General features: G+C 33.8%; 1 protein-coding gene across 4 annotated transcripts in view; it reads left to right on the forward strand.

The window, feature by feature from the left end:
* Positions 1–15,388, forward strand: part of LOC110038314 (25.3 kDa vesicle transport protein) — a 23,018-nt gene that overhangs the window by 823 nt on the left and 6,807 nt on the right. Inside the window, exons 2-5 of one of the 4 annotated variants that reach the window (XM_020743114.1) lie at positions 4,981–5,226; positions 8,830–8,990; positions 9,090–9,236; positions 9,967–10,043. In XM_020743114.1, coding sequence (XP_020598773.1) covers positions 5,039–5,226; positions 8,830–8,990; positions 9,090–9,236; positions 9,967–10,043 — 573 coding nt within the window. In that variant the 5' untranslated portion in view covers positions 4,981–5,038. Of the gene's footprint in view, positions 1–4,980; positions 5,227–8,829; positions 9,237–9,966; positions 10,044–15,388 lie in introns of all 4 variants that reach the window. The other 3 variants (XM_020743112.1, XM_020743111.1, XM_020743115.1) reach the window with 3 other exon arrangements.

A 15,388-nucleotide genomic window follows, 5' to 3' on the forward strand; every position in this document is an offset into this window, starting at 1 on the left:
TCTTTCCCTCTCCAAATCCATGATTTATTTGAATTATTCATCTCGTTGAACGGATTAAATTAAGAATCCATTTATATATTCGTTGGAATCTTCTTGATATTTATTTAAATGGCATTTAAAAACCTTTGACAGCTTTTTACTCTCTTAGTTTTGGTATCCGTAGCTTTCCATTTGTTTTTGGGTTGATTTATGTTTGAAAAAGGATGATTTGTTAATTTGGCGGTGCCCTAGGTGTATTTTCTTTTGAAACTCTCAGATCAATTTACGCCTTTTTCATTAACGTACAATTGCTTGGCTAGGGAGGGGTAGAGGTTAGGGTTGTCGTGGTATTGTTCTTTTGGAAAATATTTTGATTACTGAGAACCATGGATGTTTCACCTAATACGTATCACTGTAGGAGATTCACGAAATTCAGCTGCGGCCTGATTTTCATTGTGAAATCCCTTCGGCATTATTGGTGTTCTTGTAATGTTTTATGAATTTTGTTGGCGATCTGATCCAAGTCTCCATGTTAATGAAAAAAAAAGAAATCATCAAAATAATTAATATGAAAATTAAAATGGAAATCTTTGATACATTATGGTCTAGTAATGTGGATGCTGATAAGCTGGTTGAATCCGTGTGCTATTATGTTTTTCATGTGATGCTAATGCATGTCCTAAACCCCATGGTTTGCTGAAGTTGTGGTCTCTTTCCAAAACTAGTATTTGTGAAATATTAGAATGTTCAAAGCTTAGATATCAAGTTTATTTGGGCTTTTTTATTGTCTTCAAGAGGTATCATCTTTTGAGGTCTTGTGAGTTTTTAAAATTAACTTCTTTGTTTGTATATTAATCATTGGCCATGAGTTCTTAACTCTTAAGTTCACTTATTATTGTTATTATACATGCTAGTTTTTGAAATTACGTTAGTTTGCTTTTCTTAGAACTAATTGTAGGCTAATTCTGTAATGTATGTATATTTGTAGCATTTTCATGTCTTAAATATTGTGACTTCTTGAAACATCTGTATACGGTGTCTTTTGAGTAGTTAAATTATGCAATCCATCAATAAATTAGAAAATTTCCAATGGTTTCTATTATCGCAGTACTGGTTATCATTTTAAGTTAGTTGTAAGGCATTTCTTAAACCTAATAGTCAGCTAATGCTGCAATATATTTCAATAGAGTATTTGTCTAGGATCGGAATGTGCAAACTTTAGGCTATGAGTATTAATGCTATTTTGTTTTTTCTTCATGAAATGTTTTCATATGAGGCTTTCTGAGTACTAAATTCATTTGTACATTGCAGCTAGCAACAGTCACTTTTACGTAACACTATAAAAACAATATTCATTAATTTGTGAATGAGGCAATGCTGATGACAATAATTCATTTTCTTTCATGCTTTAAATTCACTTGAGAGAGAGAGAGAGAGAGAGAGAGAGAGAGAGAGAGAGATGTATTTGCATATCTAACACCTTAAATTTACTTTTTACATTTATACCACCCAAATTTTTTATATATCATAAAAAATACCACAATTTTAACTTTTCAAAAGTGAAATAGACATTTTCATGCACAGGTAAGTTGACATGTATGTAAAAATTGAAGTTTAGGTGTTAGATATGTAAATGCTTATGGATTGAGTGGTATGTTTGTAAATCTTCCTGCATTTTATCTTGTTTAAATAAAGATAATTATGAAATCTTAATTTATAAAACTAAAATAAAAATACTTAAATTAATGCCAAAACTCAAGGAATCTGAAATTCCTGAAATAATTTTGATGTTTTTTTTTTCTGCATCGAATTTTTGGGGCTTCTAAAACATTACTTATAGAATGTCATACAATTGCCTTTTTTTGAAAGTTTGATTTGCATTTTAAAGGTGATTCCATAACAAGTTCAGGAATATCACTTGAACTTTTAGCTTGTGCGGATTGAAAATATGAAGTAGAATTTGGATTTTTCAACTTCAGATATTTCCATGCATTATTAATCTTTGTTTGATGATACCATATAAGATGATATCATAATTTCATGTTGGCGGTAGTAATAATAACCTAAGCTCAACCTTTATTTTTGAGATGATGAGAACAATAGTTTTGAAACATGTGGAATAACTTACATATCTAGAGAAGAATATTCTTATAATATTAAAATATGTGGATGACCTATTTTTTTATCCTAATAATAATAATAATAATAATACTGATAGAAGAAATATAAGTTACAGTCCATGCTTTCAATAGTAGTCTCAAGCGTGATTCAAATTTAAGCTCAAGAATAATATTATACATCTAACACCAACATCAAAGTAACCAAAGGCTTGATGACTGTTGATTGATCATTGCCATAAAGCTCATTTACTGAACTCAGATCATTGCAATATTATTCTTTTGGGATTAACTCGAGATGAGGATCAAGTTCTTCACTTGGTTGAGGTGATTTATGGGTTGAAGTACTAAAATTGGCACAACTTTCCAAATTTAGGTGTTTGAGAAATTATTTTATAAATTTATCTGTCATCATCATGGCAAGATAAATTGGTTTGTTGATGGACAAGATGATCAAATGTATAGCCATCTTAAGATTTATTTTGATGTTGATATCTTTATTCTTCATGCAATACTCCATCATCATATGAATTTTGGTACTGATGCGATGCATCAACTTTGGTTTGTCATGAAGTTGATTTATACTATATATGAGATTGATGATGGTTTGAATATTTGACATGGCCAATGTTATAATATGTCTTGTTCTAATCTCGAAATTTATTGTATTGGTCTCTTTATAGTCATATTTGTGAGAATAAGAGATATGCTAAAATGAGATTGATCATACTTATAAATTGGTTCTTAATTGAGTTTGATTTTTTTTTATTACTTTAGCAAGCTTATATTATACATGAGATTGATGATGATTTGAATAATTGACATGGCCAATGTTATAATATGTCTTGTTCTAATCTCGAAATCTATTGTAATGTTACTCTTTATAGTCATATTTGTGAGAATAAGAAGTATGCTAAAATGAGATTGATAATTCTTTTTGTAATATCTGATAAATTGGTTCTTAATTGCTCTGGATTTTTTTTTCTTACTTTAGCAAGCAAGCTTAAATGTGGCAAATATATCATTTTATGGACAGGGCTTCTTGTTTTGAAGATGTCATGGTAATTTCATTGTAATCAGATGTCAGTGTGGTACATTTAATGAATTCTCTGTTAAGTCAATGTCTATGGTTTGGGTTATGGTTAAAGGGGTTTTTGGTGAATTTGGTGCAAGGTGAAGGAATCAATATTGGCACTAGAATTAAGTTATGATTACCTTAAAAAAATTAAGTTATAATACCAATTTTGTGGAGACCTTGATTTGTGCATCTCCAATTTTATTTTCTTCTTCTTTCTATTTGAAATAGCTTGTTTTGTCCATTTCCTTGGGAGTCCAATTTCCAAGGTTATCTTAGAGCTATGAAAGGGATGATGAGGTTTTGTTGAGAGGGTGGAGCTTATGGGTTGATTTGTGAGAAGAATGGAGTGAGGGCCCAGTTTTTGAGTTATGATGTGGTGAAATATTGAAATTATGGAGTTGGGACTGTTGAATGGTGATAATGTTGTAGAGGTGCTGGAAAAGAAATGATAGATTCAGAGCTGATCCTTACGAAGAGCTGCATTTTCTTGCATGGGTAAATGCATGTTTTGGCGGATTCCTAGAACACAAAATGAGATTCAAAAGCATTAATGAAGCTTGGAGAATTGAAAAGTCACTTGGATAACTTTACTTACAAAACATGACTAGGTAAAATAGTATTTTGAGCTTCTTATTGTCTCAAGCCGTTAACTTTCTTTGCTTGAATATGTTGACTTTTTCGCATAGGTGGAATAAAAGCGAGCTAGCTTGCTTGACCATCTTTGCATGGTTAAAAAATAAATTTATAACAATTGCATTATTCCAATCCCGATGATTACATAAATAAATACAAAATTCTACGAAGCAAAAGCAAAGTACAAAATATCCCGAAATTCCATTTGCTGTGTTTCATTAGATGGCTTCAAGATTGTAAATTTCTATAATGAGATAGGGCGGTGATAGGAAAGGTGTAGTGGGGAGCGGAGATGGGGACGGGTGAAAAGAATCAAGGAGGATTATTGATTTAATTTCAATTCATGATATTGCAAAATCACATTCTTCCCATTATGATTTATGGATATAAGATTTTCAATTTAAATTCAAATTAATATCAAGAGAAGTCTAAAATCCAATTTTGTAATTTAAACTAAAGATCATTCTAGAAATTAATTGCATTAAAACTGAAATGAAATCTTAAAATAATCTAAAAAAACTAGGGAATTTTTAAAAATTGTAGAATAATTTACAAAATGCATTACATTTAAGCTTACTTATCATCTCTAAACCATTTTTTTGTCGAATTCCGTTTATGTTTGGATTTTTTTTGTTATGCATATTCATCCTACTTTTGTTCATTTCTCTTATTTTAGATTTTTCTTAAACCCCTCATGGAAAATACACGGTAATATTACCTTTTAGATTCTTGATGTCAAAGGATAGATCTCATTCATGATTATCATTTTACTTGTTTTTTAAATAATTTGATACCATTAAAATATCACATGTTAATGGCATGATCCATCTTTATATTTATTTATTCCTTTCGAAAATGGGCTTGTGAATTATATCAATGTCTACATGCATACATGCATGCATGCATCCATATATATATATATATATATATATATAGATAAAACCTTTTATTTGAATATGGCTTTTCTCGGCATTTTCCTTTTGATAAAGTTGATAAGTGTTGGTGCTCTTTTCCATTTGCTTGTTTTTATTTGTCTAAATGCATTGTTTTAAATACACAGTAATGCCGTGAGGTGTTTGCCAAATGACCTACTTTATTAAGGCTCAACACCTTTTTACTTTATAATATGACTTTGCCTTTGCTAACGTGTTGTCATTCGTCCTTTTCATCCAGGTGGCTCAAAAAAATTATTGTTTATTCTTTTTAATAATTTCACTTTTTTCTCGCCAAGATGATAAAACTCACAATGATTGCACGTGTAACTGATGGGCTTCCATTGGCCGAAGGGTTAGATGATGGCCGGGATCAGAAAGATTCAGATTTCTATAAACAGCAAGCAAAGCTTTTGTTCAAGAACTTGTCAAGAGGGCACAATGAGGCTTCAAGAATGTCAATCGAAACTGGTCCTAACTTCTTCCAGTATCCTACCTGTACTGTTGTCATTCCTTGTTATATCCTAAACATACTGTTACAAAATGTGGGGGAAGTTAGTGTGTAAAAGTGTTATGCCTTTGGTCAATTAGATCAATGATTTATTTTGTATGCTGGTGCTTTGGGGGGCATTGTGTCAATTTGTTTTTACTCATTGATGCTCTTTGGAAGTGATCATAGGTTATTATGGTTACATTGGTATTATTGATGATCAAAATGGATCTTCTAATTCTTAGAAGGATAAGAACAGCTTGAAATTCACTAATTTGCAATCTGATTAATTAGCCTCTGCAAGGTTGGATTGCAGGCTTTTAAAGAATCTCACATTTTTTAGTAGATTAACGGACATTAAATGACATGACCAGGAAATTCTAGCTTGGATTTGTCAGAATCAGTGAAAGATAGATTGAAATATATTGTAAAGGTTTCCCCTAAAGGATATATAGGACCAAATATGATTTATTTAATTTTAGAAAATCTTTATTTCTAATGAATGCAAGCCCTCATTATTAATTATGTTTTGGATATGATATCAAAATATTCTCGATTTTTTATTTCTAATGAATTTCTAATGAATGCAAGCCCTCATTATTAATTATGTTTTGGATATGATATCAAAATATTCTCGATTTTTTATTTCTAATGAATTTCTAATGAATGCAAGCCCTCATTATTAATTATGTTTTGGATATGATATCAAAATATTCTCGATTGTGGATGCTCAATTCATATTCTAGATTCAAAATAAAATTTCTATGCAGCAGTTCTAACAAGATGAGGTTGAAGCTTAAAGAGGTCTTTTAAGCAAGTGATGTCGTTAGGGGTAAGAGCCACAAAGAGGAAAAAACGTCCAATCAATGATAAGTATTTTGGTGTTTTTCCTGAAAGAGTCTGACTGACTATGTTTTGATTGGACTTTTTGTATAAAAGAGATGTCTGAAGGTGCATTGAGGTCTTATTACCTTGAGAGGGAGTGCCAAAAGAAGAATTGGGCGAGCGACTTGCAACATCTTGATAATGATGCCCAGAATGTGGGTCTTACAATCTAAAAAGGGATTTTCCACAAAAGTGGAACAATTTTTCTTCAGCCTTGAAAAAGGAATTAACGAAATTGACCTAGGGAACATGACTTACGTTTCCTTGACAATGAAAGAACAAATGCCCAGCCTAGGAGCGTAATAAGCTAGAAGGATTTTTTTTTTTTTGACCAGATAGTACAGTGAGACTTATAACACTAAGGTAAGTGCACCTTAAGTCTATTGCAAGCAATAAAGAAATGTGAAGCCGTTCTTCCACTTGTAGGGAAGATGTTCATGAAAGGACTTGTAACTTAACCTTGTGATATCAGGAAGCCTGATGGTCAGTTTTGTATCTTTTGGGTAGGAAATGCCTCTTAATTCTGCCTTCATGATTTTTAAGGCCATGCTAAATTTTTAGTGCAATGCAAACTAATTGTACATTGATGAGCTAACCATGGTATCCCAAGCTTGTTGCATCCTAGAAAGATAGCAGGGGTGCCTTGCATTATATGTTTTGGCTGACTAGTTGGGAAAGGAAGAGTGATCCGCCAGAACATGGGATGGTTGCAGTTGAGCACAAGAGGCAATTAGGTAGGCTTAACCTGGAACCTAGTCAAAGGTAACTCAATTGGTGTAGAATACTCTGTTAGAGTCAAGGTAGGAAGTAATATAAGTGGCTCTTCATGCACAGTGAAGAAGAAGGCTAGAAGGTGGAAGATCTGATTGGAAGGAAATAAGACTTTCTAAAGCCAAGAAAGAACCTCCGTCAAGAGAAGAACGGACACTTTGTAGTAGAAATGTTTCCTTGTGTAGTAAGGACCATGCAATGATAAGAGACAAGTCGTAGGGGGAGAGATGACGATGAGATGGTTGCAGTAATGATGCTCAATATCTTTCGGATGAGGTTTTCTTTAAGCCCCTACATTGGGCAACTTGCCAGAGCAGTCAACAAAAGAATTCCTCCATTTCTTTAAAGGTGACCAAAAAAAATTGAGCTTGATATGCTCATCAGTGGAAATGTTTCCTCCTAATACCGGTGGGTAGTATAAGATGGCTTTTAGTAGATTTCATGCTTTGACTATTTTGGGAGCTGATATGTTGATAGTTTTTTTTCACAAATTCCTAGGAGAATGATGTATTTAAAATCCAAGGTGAGTTTTGAGTTAAGGAATTAGTCAATACATCTCGATCAAATGAGAAGTTATTAGGCCAAAATGTATCAACAAAAGTCGATTATAAAAAGATGGTGATGAAATAACTATGTGAGGTGTAAGGAGGTGAGGAATCAACAAAATCAATTGGAAGATTCCAAAGAGAACATCATGGGTGGGGTTCCTAGGAGCTAACATTTGGGTAAGAGTTATTGGGATGAAAAGTCATGCAATTTGATCCAACCCAGAGGAGTTCAGGGTAGAGGGTGCTAGCTAGGTGGCAAGGATGTGCCAACAGATAAGGATTTTACTGTGGGTGAAGATAACACCAACTAACCTGATAGGGTTTTGGATGGAGACATACATAGCCAACTGGGCAGGATGGGAGTGCTGGTTGATAAGAAGGTACTGATTGGTGATGATTGTCACTGACTTGAGTGCTTTGAGCAGGGTTAATGCTACATGTGTTGGAAGGGTTGTGTCTGCTGACAAGAAGTCCTAGCTGAGCGATGATCAATGAGTTGGCTTCAAGAGTCTAACTAAAATTGTATAAACTGACCTGAGAGGATTTCGGGTAGAGCGGTTGTTAACTTGACAGGAAAGCTTGAACCAACTGACCTAATAAAGGGGGCCCCAATTAGTCAGAAATGATTGCATTGACAGACCTGAGAATCGGGCATCAACCAGGCAGAGAGGATTTCTTGGAGATAGTCCTGTGAGGGAATTGACGGATCATGATTCATTGGGTCGAGACTGAGCTAGCTCGTGCTGGTTGACTCAGGATGCAATCTATGAGATGAATGTATTGTCTAAGCGGGATATGGGTTAGGATCACTGGTAAGGCACAAGATTAGGTTTGGGTCTATCAATTGATACAGTTAGACTGGGCTTTGAATCAATTAGTATAGGACTTGGCTTTGGGCTAGGGCTATCCATATCCTCCTAATCCGTCAAGGAAGTAAGGTCCTCCGATTATGCTACAAGATGACAAGGAGGTCCTCTAGGAGAGCTAATATCTTAGCTAAGGCAGTGTTTGAGCTATAGGGCTCCATTTTTTGGGAACTTAAAGACAGGATTTTAGAGAGAAAGGAGAGGTTAAAAATGGCCGTCGCTTTGAATCAATGAAGTAGCATATGCACAATATAGGAACAAGGATGAGTGTCATCTTACCAAAACCTTGCACTAGAATGAAGCTTCATATATTGTTTACATTCTTTATTCAGTTCTTCGTATTGGTTACTCCTGTCTTTATTCCATGATTAATTTTCTGGGAAACTTATTTGCATCTCTAACAGTGTTCGAGGAATTCTGTTGTTTTAGCTTTTTCATTACTGGCAGTGGGCTCTTGTTTATAAGTCTAATGGTCCGGTTTCTGCAACTGCACTGTTGCATTTTATTGTTAACTTAACTAACCTAAACAGCTATATAATCGAGGGTCGTGTTTGCTATCTTACAATGTGTGATCGCTCATATCCAAGGAAGCTGATTTTCCAATATTTGGAGGATCTTAAAAATGAGTTCGAAAGAGTCAATGGGGATCAGATTGAAACTGCAGCAAGGCCATATGCTTTCATTAAATTTGGTATGTCTGTTTACATGGCAAGTTTTCATTCATTGCTCGAGCTGTTCTGTATTCATTTCATTTTATTTTATTTTATTCTATTTTTCTTTTCTCATGAAGATACTTTCATACAAAAGACTAAGAAACTATACCAGGACACCCATACTCAGCGAAACCTTGCAAAGTTAAATGATGAGCTCTATGAAGTCCACCAGATAATGACTCGCAATGTTCAGGAGGTTCTTGGTGTTGGTCAAAAGTTAGACCGTAAGTTTCTGTTAATGTGTTCATTATCTTCGCCAGAAGCATTTCTTTCTGAATTTTTGTTTCAAGTACATCCAAAATAAATTCATTCAGGACTCAGATTTTTTTTGTCAGTGTTGGTTGTGGGCTTGCCAATTTCATTACATCAAGATTGTTATCAGGCAAAGATTTTATTTTATTTTTCAGTTCTATTTGTATACGTATACTTAAAATCATTCAGAGGAAGTCAAAATAAACTATTACGGTTGCTAAATCAATTGCCCATGCATGAAAACAATAGAACTATGCAGTTTAGTCTTGTCTTGGCACATTGGTAACATGCACGTTCACTGAAGGATGATGCAATCTTTGAGGAAAATTACAGGATGTATGCAGATTGAACTTTTAGTTAAACCCATTCCTGAGTTTCGTTTCTGTTTGTCGAGTGTCATTAATTTTTTTTTCTCATTATTGATCAATCAAATATCTAGTTTTTGAGATGATTTACTTTGGTGCCTCTAATAGATAGGAGAGATTTCTTATCATGGTAGTGTGGCAATTGAATAGCTAAAGAAGTCACTTATTTTTCATGGGAGGTTTAATATGGAATTCTGAAAACCAGGTCGTGTTTTCAAATTAAAGCTAGTGCAGAAGCCTGTCATTCGTCCTGTGTTTTTAGTTCCATGATTCTTAACCTTTTATCCCTCTATTTATGCAATTTTAATGAAAGAAAATGATGGTGATTTGGTTGCAGAGGTCAGTGAAATGTCAAGCAGGTTGACATCTGAAACTCGTATATATGCGGACAAGGCAAAAGACCTAAATCGCCAGGTATTTGTACTTTTTAAATTGCACTTCACCTTTAATGTTTATAAAAGAAGCTTCTTGTATTTAATATTTTATAGTTTTTTCATTTTTTGGTTAGGTTCCTTTTGTAGTTTTTAGGGTGGTTGAACACTTAAACCGCGACAAATCCAATAATCTAAGTTAACGGTATTAAAAATAATTTTTGTAATTTTATTTAATAAGCAAATAAAATGAAATTGGAATACTATACAATTTTTCAAATTGCAAGAAACTGAGAAAACTCAACTGTTATCAATGACATTACATTGGTATACAAAAGTTTGAAGAGGAAAAGATATTTTAGAATCCATATCAATGAGTTTTCATGGATCCCTTAAATACTTGCGTAAATACTAGAGCGTCCCCTGGAAGCGATGCTCTGTATGACCTGAATATAGTGAAAAGTATGCAAGGGCCGCGACATCAGCTTGCAGGTGTAGTGTCAAATAACTAATAATTCCCACATTATGTACGAATGAGGGTAAATAAGTTAGTCCATGAAACTAATATTAGATAGAATTTTGGAATATAGGTACTCTCATAGGCAAATTAATGAAATTAATTGATATTATGGTTCATAAGAAGAGAAATATCTTATCTATTCAAGAAACTAAATGATTTGGAGAAAAAAACTAAGGAGATTGATAGCTTAGATTTTAAACTTTGGTATTTATGTAAGAGTCGCACTATTGTAGTCGTACTAGAAATGGTGTAGGTGTATTATAGATAAGAGTTTGAAAGATGATGCTGTAAAAATTAATAAAATTAGAGATAGAATTATAACATTTAAGATTGTTATTGATACTAAGATTTTTAATGTTATAAGTGCTTATGCTCCTCAAGTATGTTTAGATATAAGTTCTAAAGAAAAATTCTGGAATGACCTTAGAATAATTAATATCAATAATACCTCTTGAAGAAAGAATTTTTATAAGAGGAGATTTAAATGAAAATGTTGGTAGAGTGGTAGAAGATTTTAGAAATATTCATGGTGATTACAGTTTTGGAGTGATTAATGAAGAAGGTAGGACAATATTAGATTTTGTTTTAGCATATGATTTTGTTATTGCTAATACTTTATTTAAGAAAAAAGAAGAATGGATCTGATAAAACACAAATTGATTTTCTTAGGAGAAGAAGAGATACTTCAGAATGTAAAGATTATAATGTCATTTCAAGTAAAAATTTAGGTACTTTTAGATTTTAAGATAAAGAGTTATAAGATAAAAAATATTAGAAATTATTGTCACAAAATTAGATGGGAGCACTTAAAATACATAAAATTATTTTTATGAGTAAACTTCTAGATTTCAAGATTTGGGATGTTCATGAAGAAACAAATTGTATGTGGGATCAAGTAACAAATACTATTAAACAAGTGATAAAAGATGTACTTGGAGAATCAAAAGAAAAAAAAAATATAAATAAAAATAGTTTTGAATAATAATGTGCAAGAAATGATAAAATATAAGATGTGTTGTAAAGATTGATTTAAATGTAAAAGCTCAGAGTTGAAATATGTCAGTTAGTTGAACATCATCGTGTTCCTTATCCACCTCACAATTACACACCTTTCACTCCTTTCTTTTGTATTCACAGTGACTTATGAGGATTCTCTCACACTCTTAGCTACACGAATAAATGGTGGTTCCTTACTTTGAATGATGATGACCCTTGGATGACATGAGTCTTAATTTTAAAAGATGAATCTGAAGTTGCTGTCACTTTCAAAAACTTTCATACTTTCATTTAAACTCAATTCAAAACTTCTATTCAATTCCTTCGGACTAACAATAATTGTCGTGAATTTCTTAACTCTATATTAGGGAAATTTTTGATGAGTAAGGGCATCCTCCACATAGCTCATGTATCGACACTCAATAATATGGGGTAGCTAAGAGAAAAAACTGAAATCTCCTTGACGTTACTTGTTCTATTATGTTTCACTATAATGCCCCAAAACGTTTCTGGAATGATGTCATTCTTACTGCTATTTATCTCATCAATAGAGTTCTCTAAAAAATTCACCACTTCCGTACCACTTTATCTATCTTGAGATCGGGTATTCTTCACTTTAGATCCTAAAGTTTTTGGGTGCACAACCTTTGTTTGGAACACAACCTCAAATCGGAGTAAACTTGTTCCTACCTCCATAAAATTTATTTTTCTCGGATACTCTGCCACTCAAAAGGGGTATCAGTGCCTTGATCCTACCATAAAGAAGGCCTATGCGAGTGCTAATGTCTCTTATTTTGAAAGTGTTTCATACTTTCCTAACTCGGCCTCCAATGAGGGGGAGCTAAAGTTCTTAGACACTATTGGATGTTCCCCTCAAGTCACCTATCATTGATGAACCCTTTGTTCCTTTAGTTCCAACCACTTCTCCTACCATCAAGGAAACTGCCCCTTTTGTTCCACCAGCACATCCTCCCACTTTCCGTTTCTACACTTGACACACTCATTCTAATGCACTTTCTCTGGAGCTCCCCTTGTTGTGTCCTGAATCCTCTTTGGACGATCCCCAACACTGCTTATACTTCAAATGAGGAAGTCAGTTCCTCTAGTAAGGTTTGCAATTAGATAGACTCTCTCTATCTCATGACAAACTATGTTTCTCTTCGTAGATTAGCATCAACCTACAGAGCATTTGCTACGACCCTCACTAATCATTAGTTTCCATCTACAATTGAGGCTGCCTTAGCAGACCTAACTTAGAAAGCTACTGTCATGGAGGAGATGAATGCTCTTCAGCAGAACCATACTTGGGATATTTTTCATCTTCCTCGGGGCAAGGATGCAATGGGATGCCGATGTTATTTTAGTATCAAGTTTAATTCTGATGGATTTTTTGAATGCAACAAGCCATGGTTGGTCGCCAAAGTGTACTCACAGAATACAGAGTTGACTGTGAGGAGAAATTTCCTCCCGTTGCTAAATTAAATATTATTCGGGTCCTCTTATGCCTTGTAGTGAATCTGGATTGACCCTTACATAGGAGGTATACATGACTCTTCCATCAGGCTGACTCTACTGCCTCTTAAGGACAAGTATGTAGATTGAAAAAATTCTTTTATGGATTGAAGCAATCACTACAGACATAGTTCGGGAAATTCACAAATGTGGTAGTAGGCCATGAATTCACTCAGGCTCAATCAGACCACATTCTCTTCTTCCGACATTCTTCTAGTGGCCAAGTAGCTATCCTTATTGTCTATGTTGATGATATTGCTCTCATAAGTAATGATCTATCAACATTAGAGTCTTTGAAAGATATTCTTGTTGCTTCCTTTGAAATTAAGGATTTGGGATCTCTTCGGTGCTTCTTGGGCATGGAAGTTGCTCGGCCATCTCAAGGTATTTGTCCGTCTTAGCGAAAATATGTGATTGACCTTTTCACAGAAAAAATCTTCTTCTGTGCAAACTAGTGACTGTTCCGATGAATCCCAATGAAAACCATCTAGATGTTCCTTATGCAGTTTCTGTAAACAAGACTTACTACCAGTGCCTTGTAGGGACTTGCCCATACACTCCCCAACATATGCTATGCAGTTGGGATAGTCAGTCAATTCATGCATCATCTCTATGAGCACCACTTCCAAGCTATCAACCAGATTCTCCACTATTTAAAAGGCATATCAGACTCAGTTTTATTTTTTTCCTGTAATACTTGCTCTATTGCAATTTACACAAACGCGGATTAGGCCGGGTCTGTTCATGATCTGTGATCTACCTCAGGGTGCTGCTCATTTGTGTGGGGAAATTTGTTCACGTGGTAAAACAAGAAGCAGTCTGTAGTTGCTTGGAGCAGTGTGGAAGTCAAATTTTTGTCTATATCTCTGACAATTGTTGAAGCTCTCTAGTTACACATCATGCTTCACAAACTACATATGAAAGTCTCCGCTCTTCTACTACAGTTGTTCTGTGATAACAAGGCTGCCATTAACATTGTTCAGAACCCGGTCCAGCATGATCGAACCAAGCATGTTGAGATTGACCATCACTTCATTAAGAAAAAGCTCGAGTCCGGGAAAATTTGTGTTTCGTTTGTGCCATCTAGTGGCCAGCTGGAAGGTATTCTCACAAAGAACTATCCTCGGCCACTATTCAATGATTTCAAATCCAAGTTGAACATTATTGACATCTATGCTTCAATTTAAGGGGGCGTATTAGAATATTAAAATATTAATTTGTAGATTTCTTGCTTTGACTTGTTTTTATTTATCTTTTTTTTTACTTTTATTCTGTTTTTATTTTTTTTATTACTAGTATATCCTATAATGGTATTTATACCTCTCTTTATATCAATAAGATTTACCTTCAATTCTATTCTAATACTTTAAAATTATAGGAGAAGGTAATCGAACATAGGTTAAAACATGAGATAAAGATTTCTCATAATTAGTTTGAATTTTTGCCCAGCAGGTCTACTATGGAAGCTATACATTAATTGAGAGGTTTGAGGGAGAAATATATATAGAATAAGTTGGTTCTATATATGGGCCTATGTTTTTGTTTTAGTTGTGGATGCTTTACTGGACATTTACAGGAGGATGTACCTTTGTATATGCTTTTCGCTGATGATATCCTTCTTGTGGATAAGACTAGAGAATGGATTCTTGTGGATAAGACTAGAGAAACAGTTTAGAAAAACTTGAATTATGAAGGTTTACATTGGAGTCTAAAGACTTTCGTTTGATTTGAACTAAAACTGAATGCATGGAATGTAATTTTAATAGTAGTGGCTGAAGTGGCAGAGTTGTAACTATGGGTGATTAAATCATTAAAATGTGTGAACATTTTAGATATGTCAGGTCTATTGTTCAAAGTGATGGTGATATAGATGGAGATCTTATTAATTCAAGTTGGTTGGTTGAAGTGGAGGAATGCATTGGGCCTATTGTGTGATAGAAAAATACCGCTTAAACTAAAAGGAAAATTTTATAAGATGGTCGTGAGACCTGCAGTGTTCTATGGTGCAGAATATTGATCTTTAAAAGAGAAGCATAAAATAAAGTTAAGTGTTGCTGAGATGAGAATACTTAGGTGGATGACTGACTTGACACTTAGAGACAAATGCAAAATGAATATATCCGTGATAGGGTTGGTGTAGCTCCAGTTACAGACAAGATTAGAAAGAGTTGTCTTAAATGGTTTGGTCATATTAAATGTTAACCATCTAATGACCCGGTCAAGAGTAGATGTTTTAGATTCGACTTTTGTGAAAGACAGAAGTAGAGTTAAAAAGACTTGGCCAGGTTGTATAAAAAAGTGATCTTAATCTATTAGAATTAAATGAAAATATGACACTTAATAGGACACAATGGAGAAAA

This window comes from Phalaenopsis equestris, unplaced genomic scaffold (genome assembly GCF_001263595.1).
Source record: "Phalaenopsis equestris unplaced genomic scaffold, ASM126359v1 Scaffold232457, whole genome shotgun sequence".
Classification (NCBI taxonomy): Eukaryota; Viridiplantae; Streptophyta; class Magnoliopsida; order Asparagales; family Orchidaceae; genus Phalaenopsis; species Phalaenopsis equestris.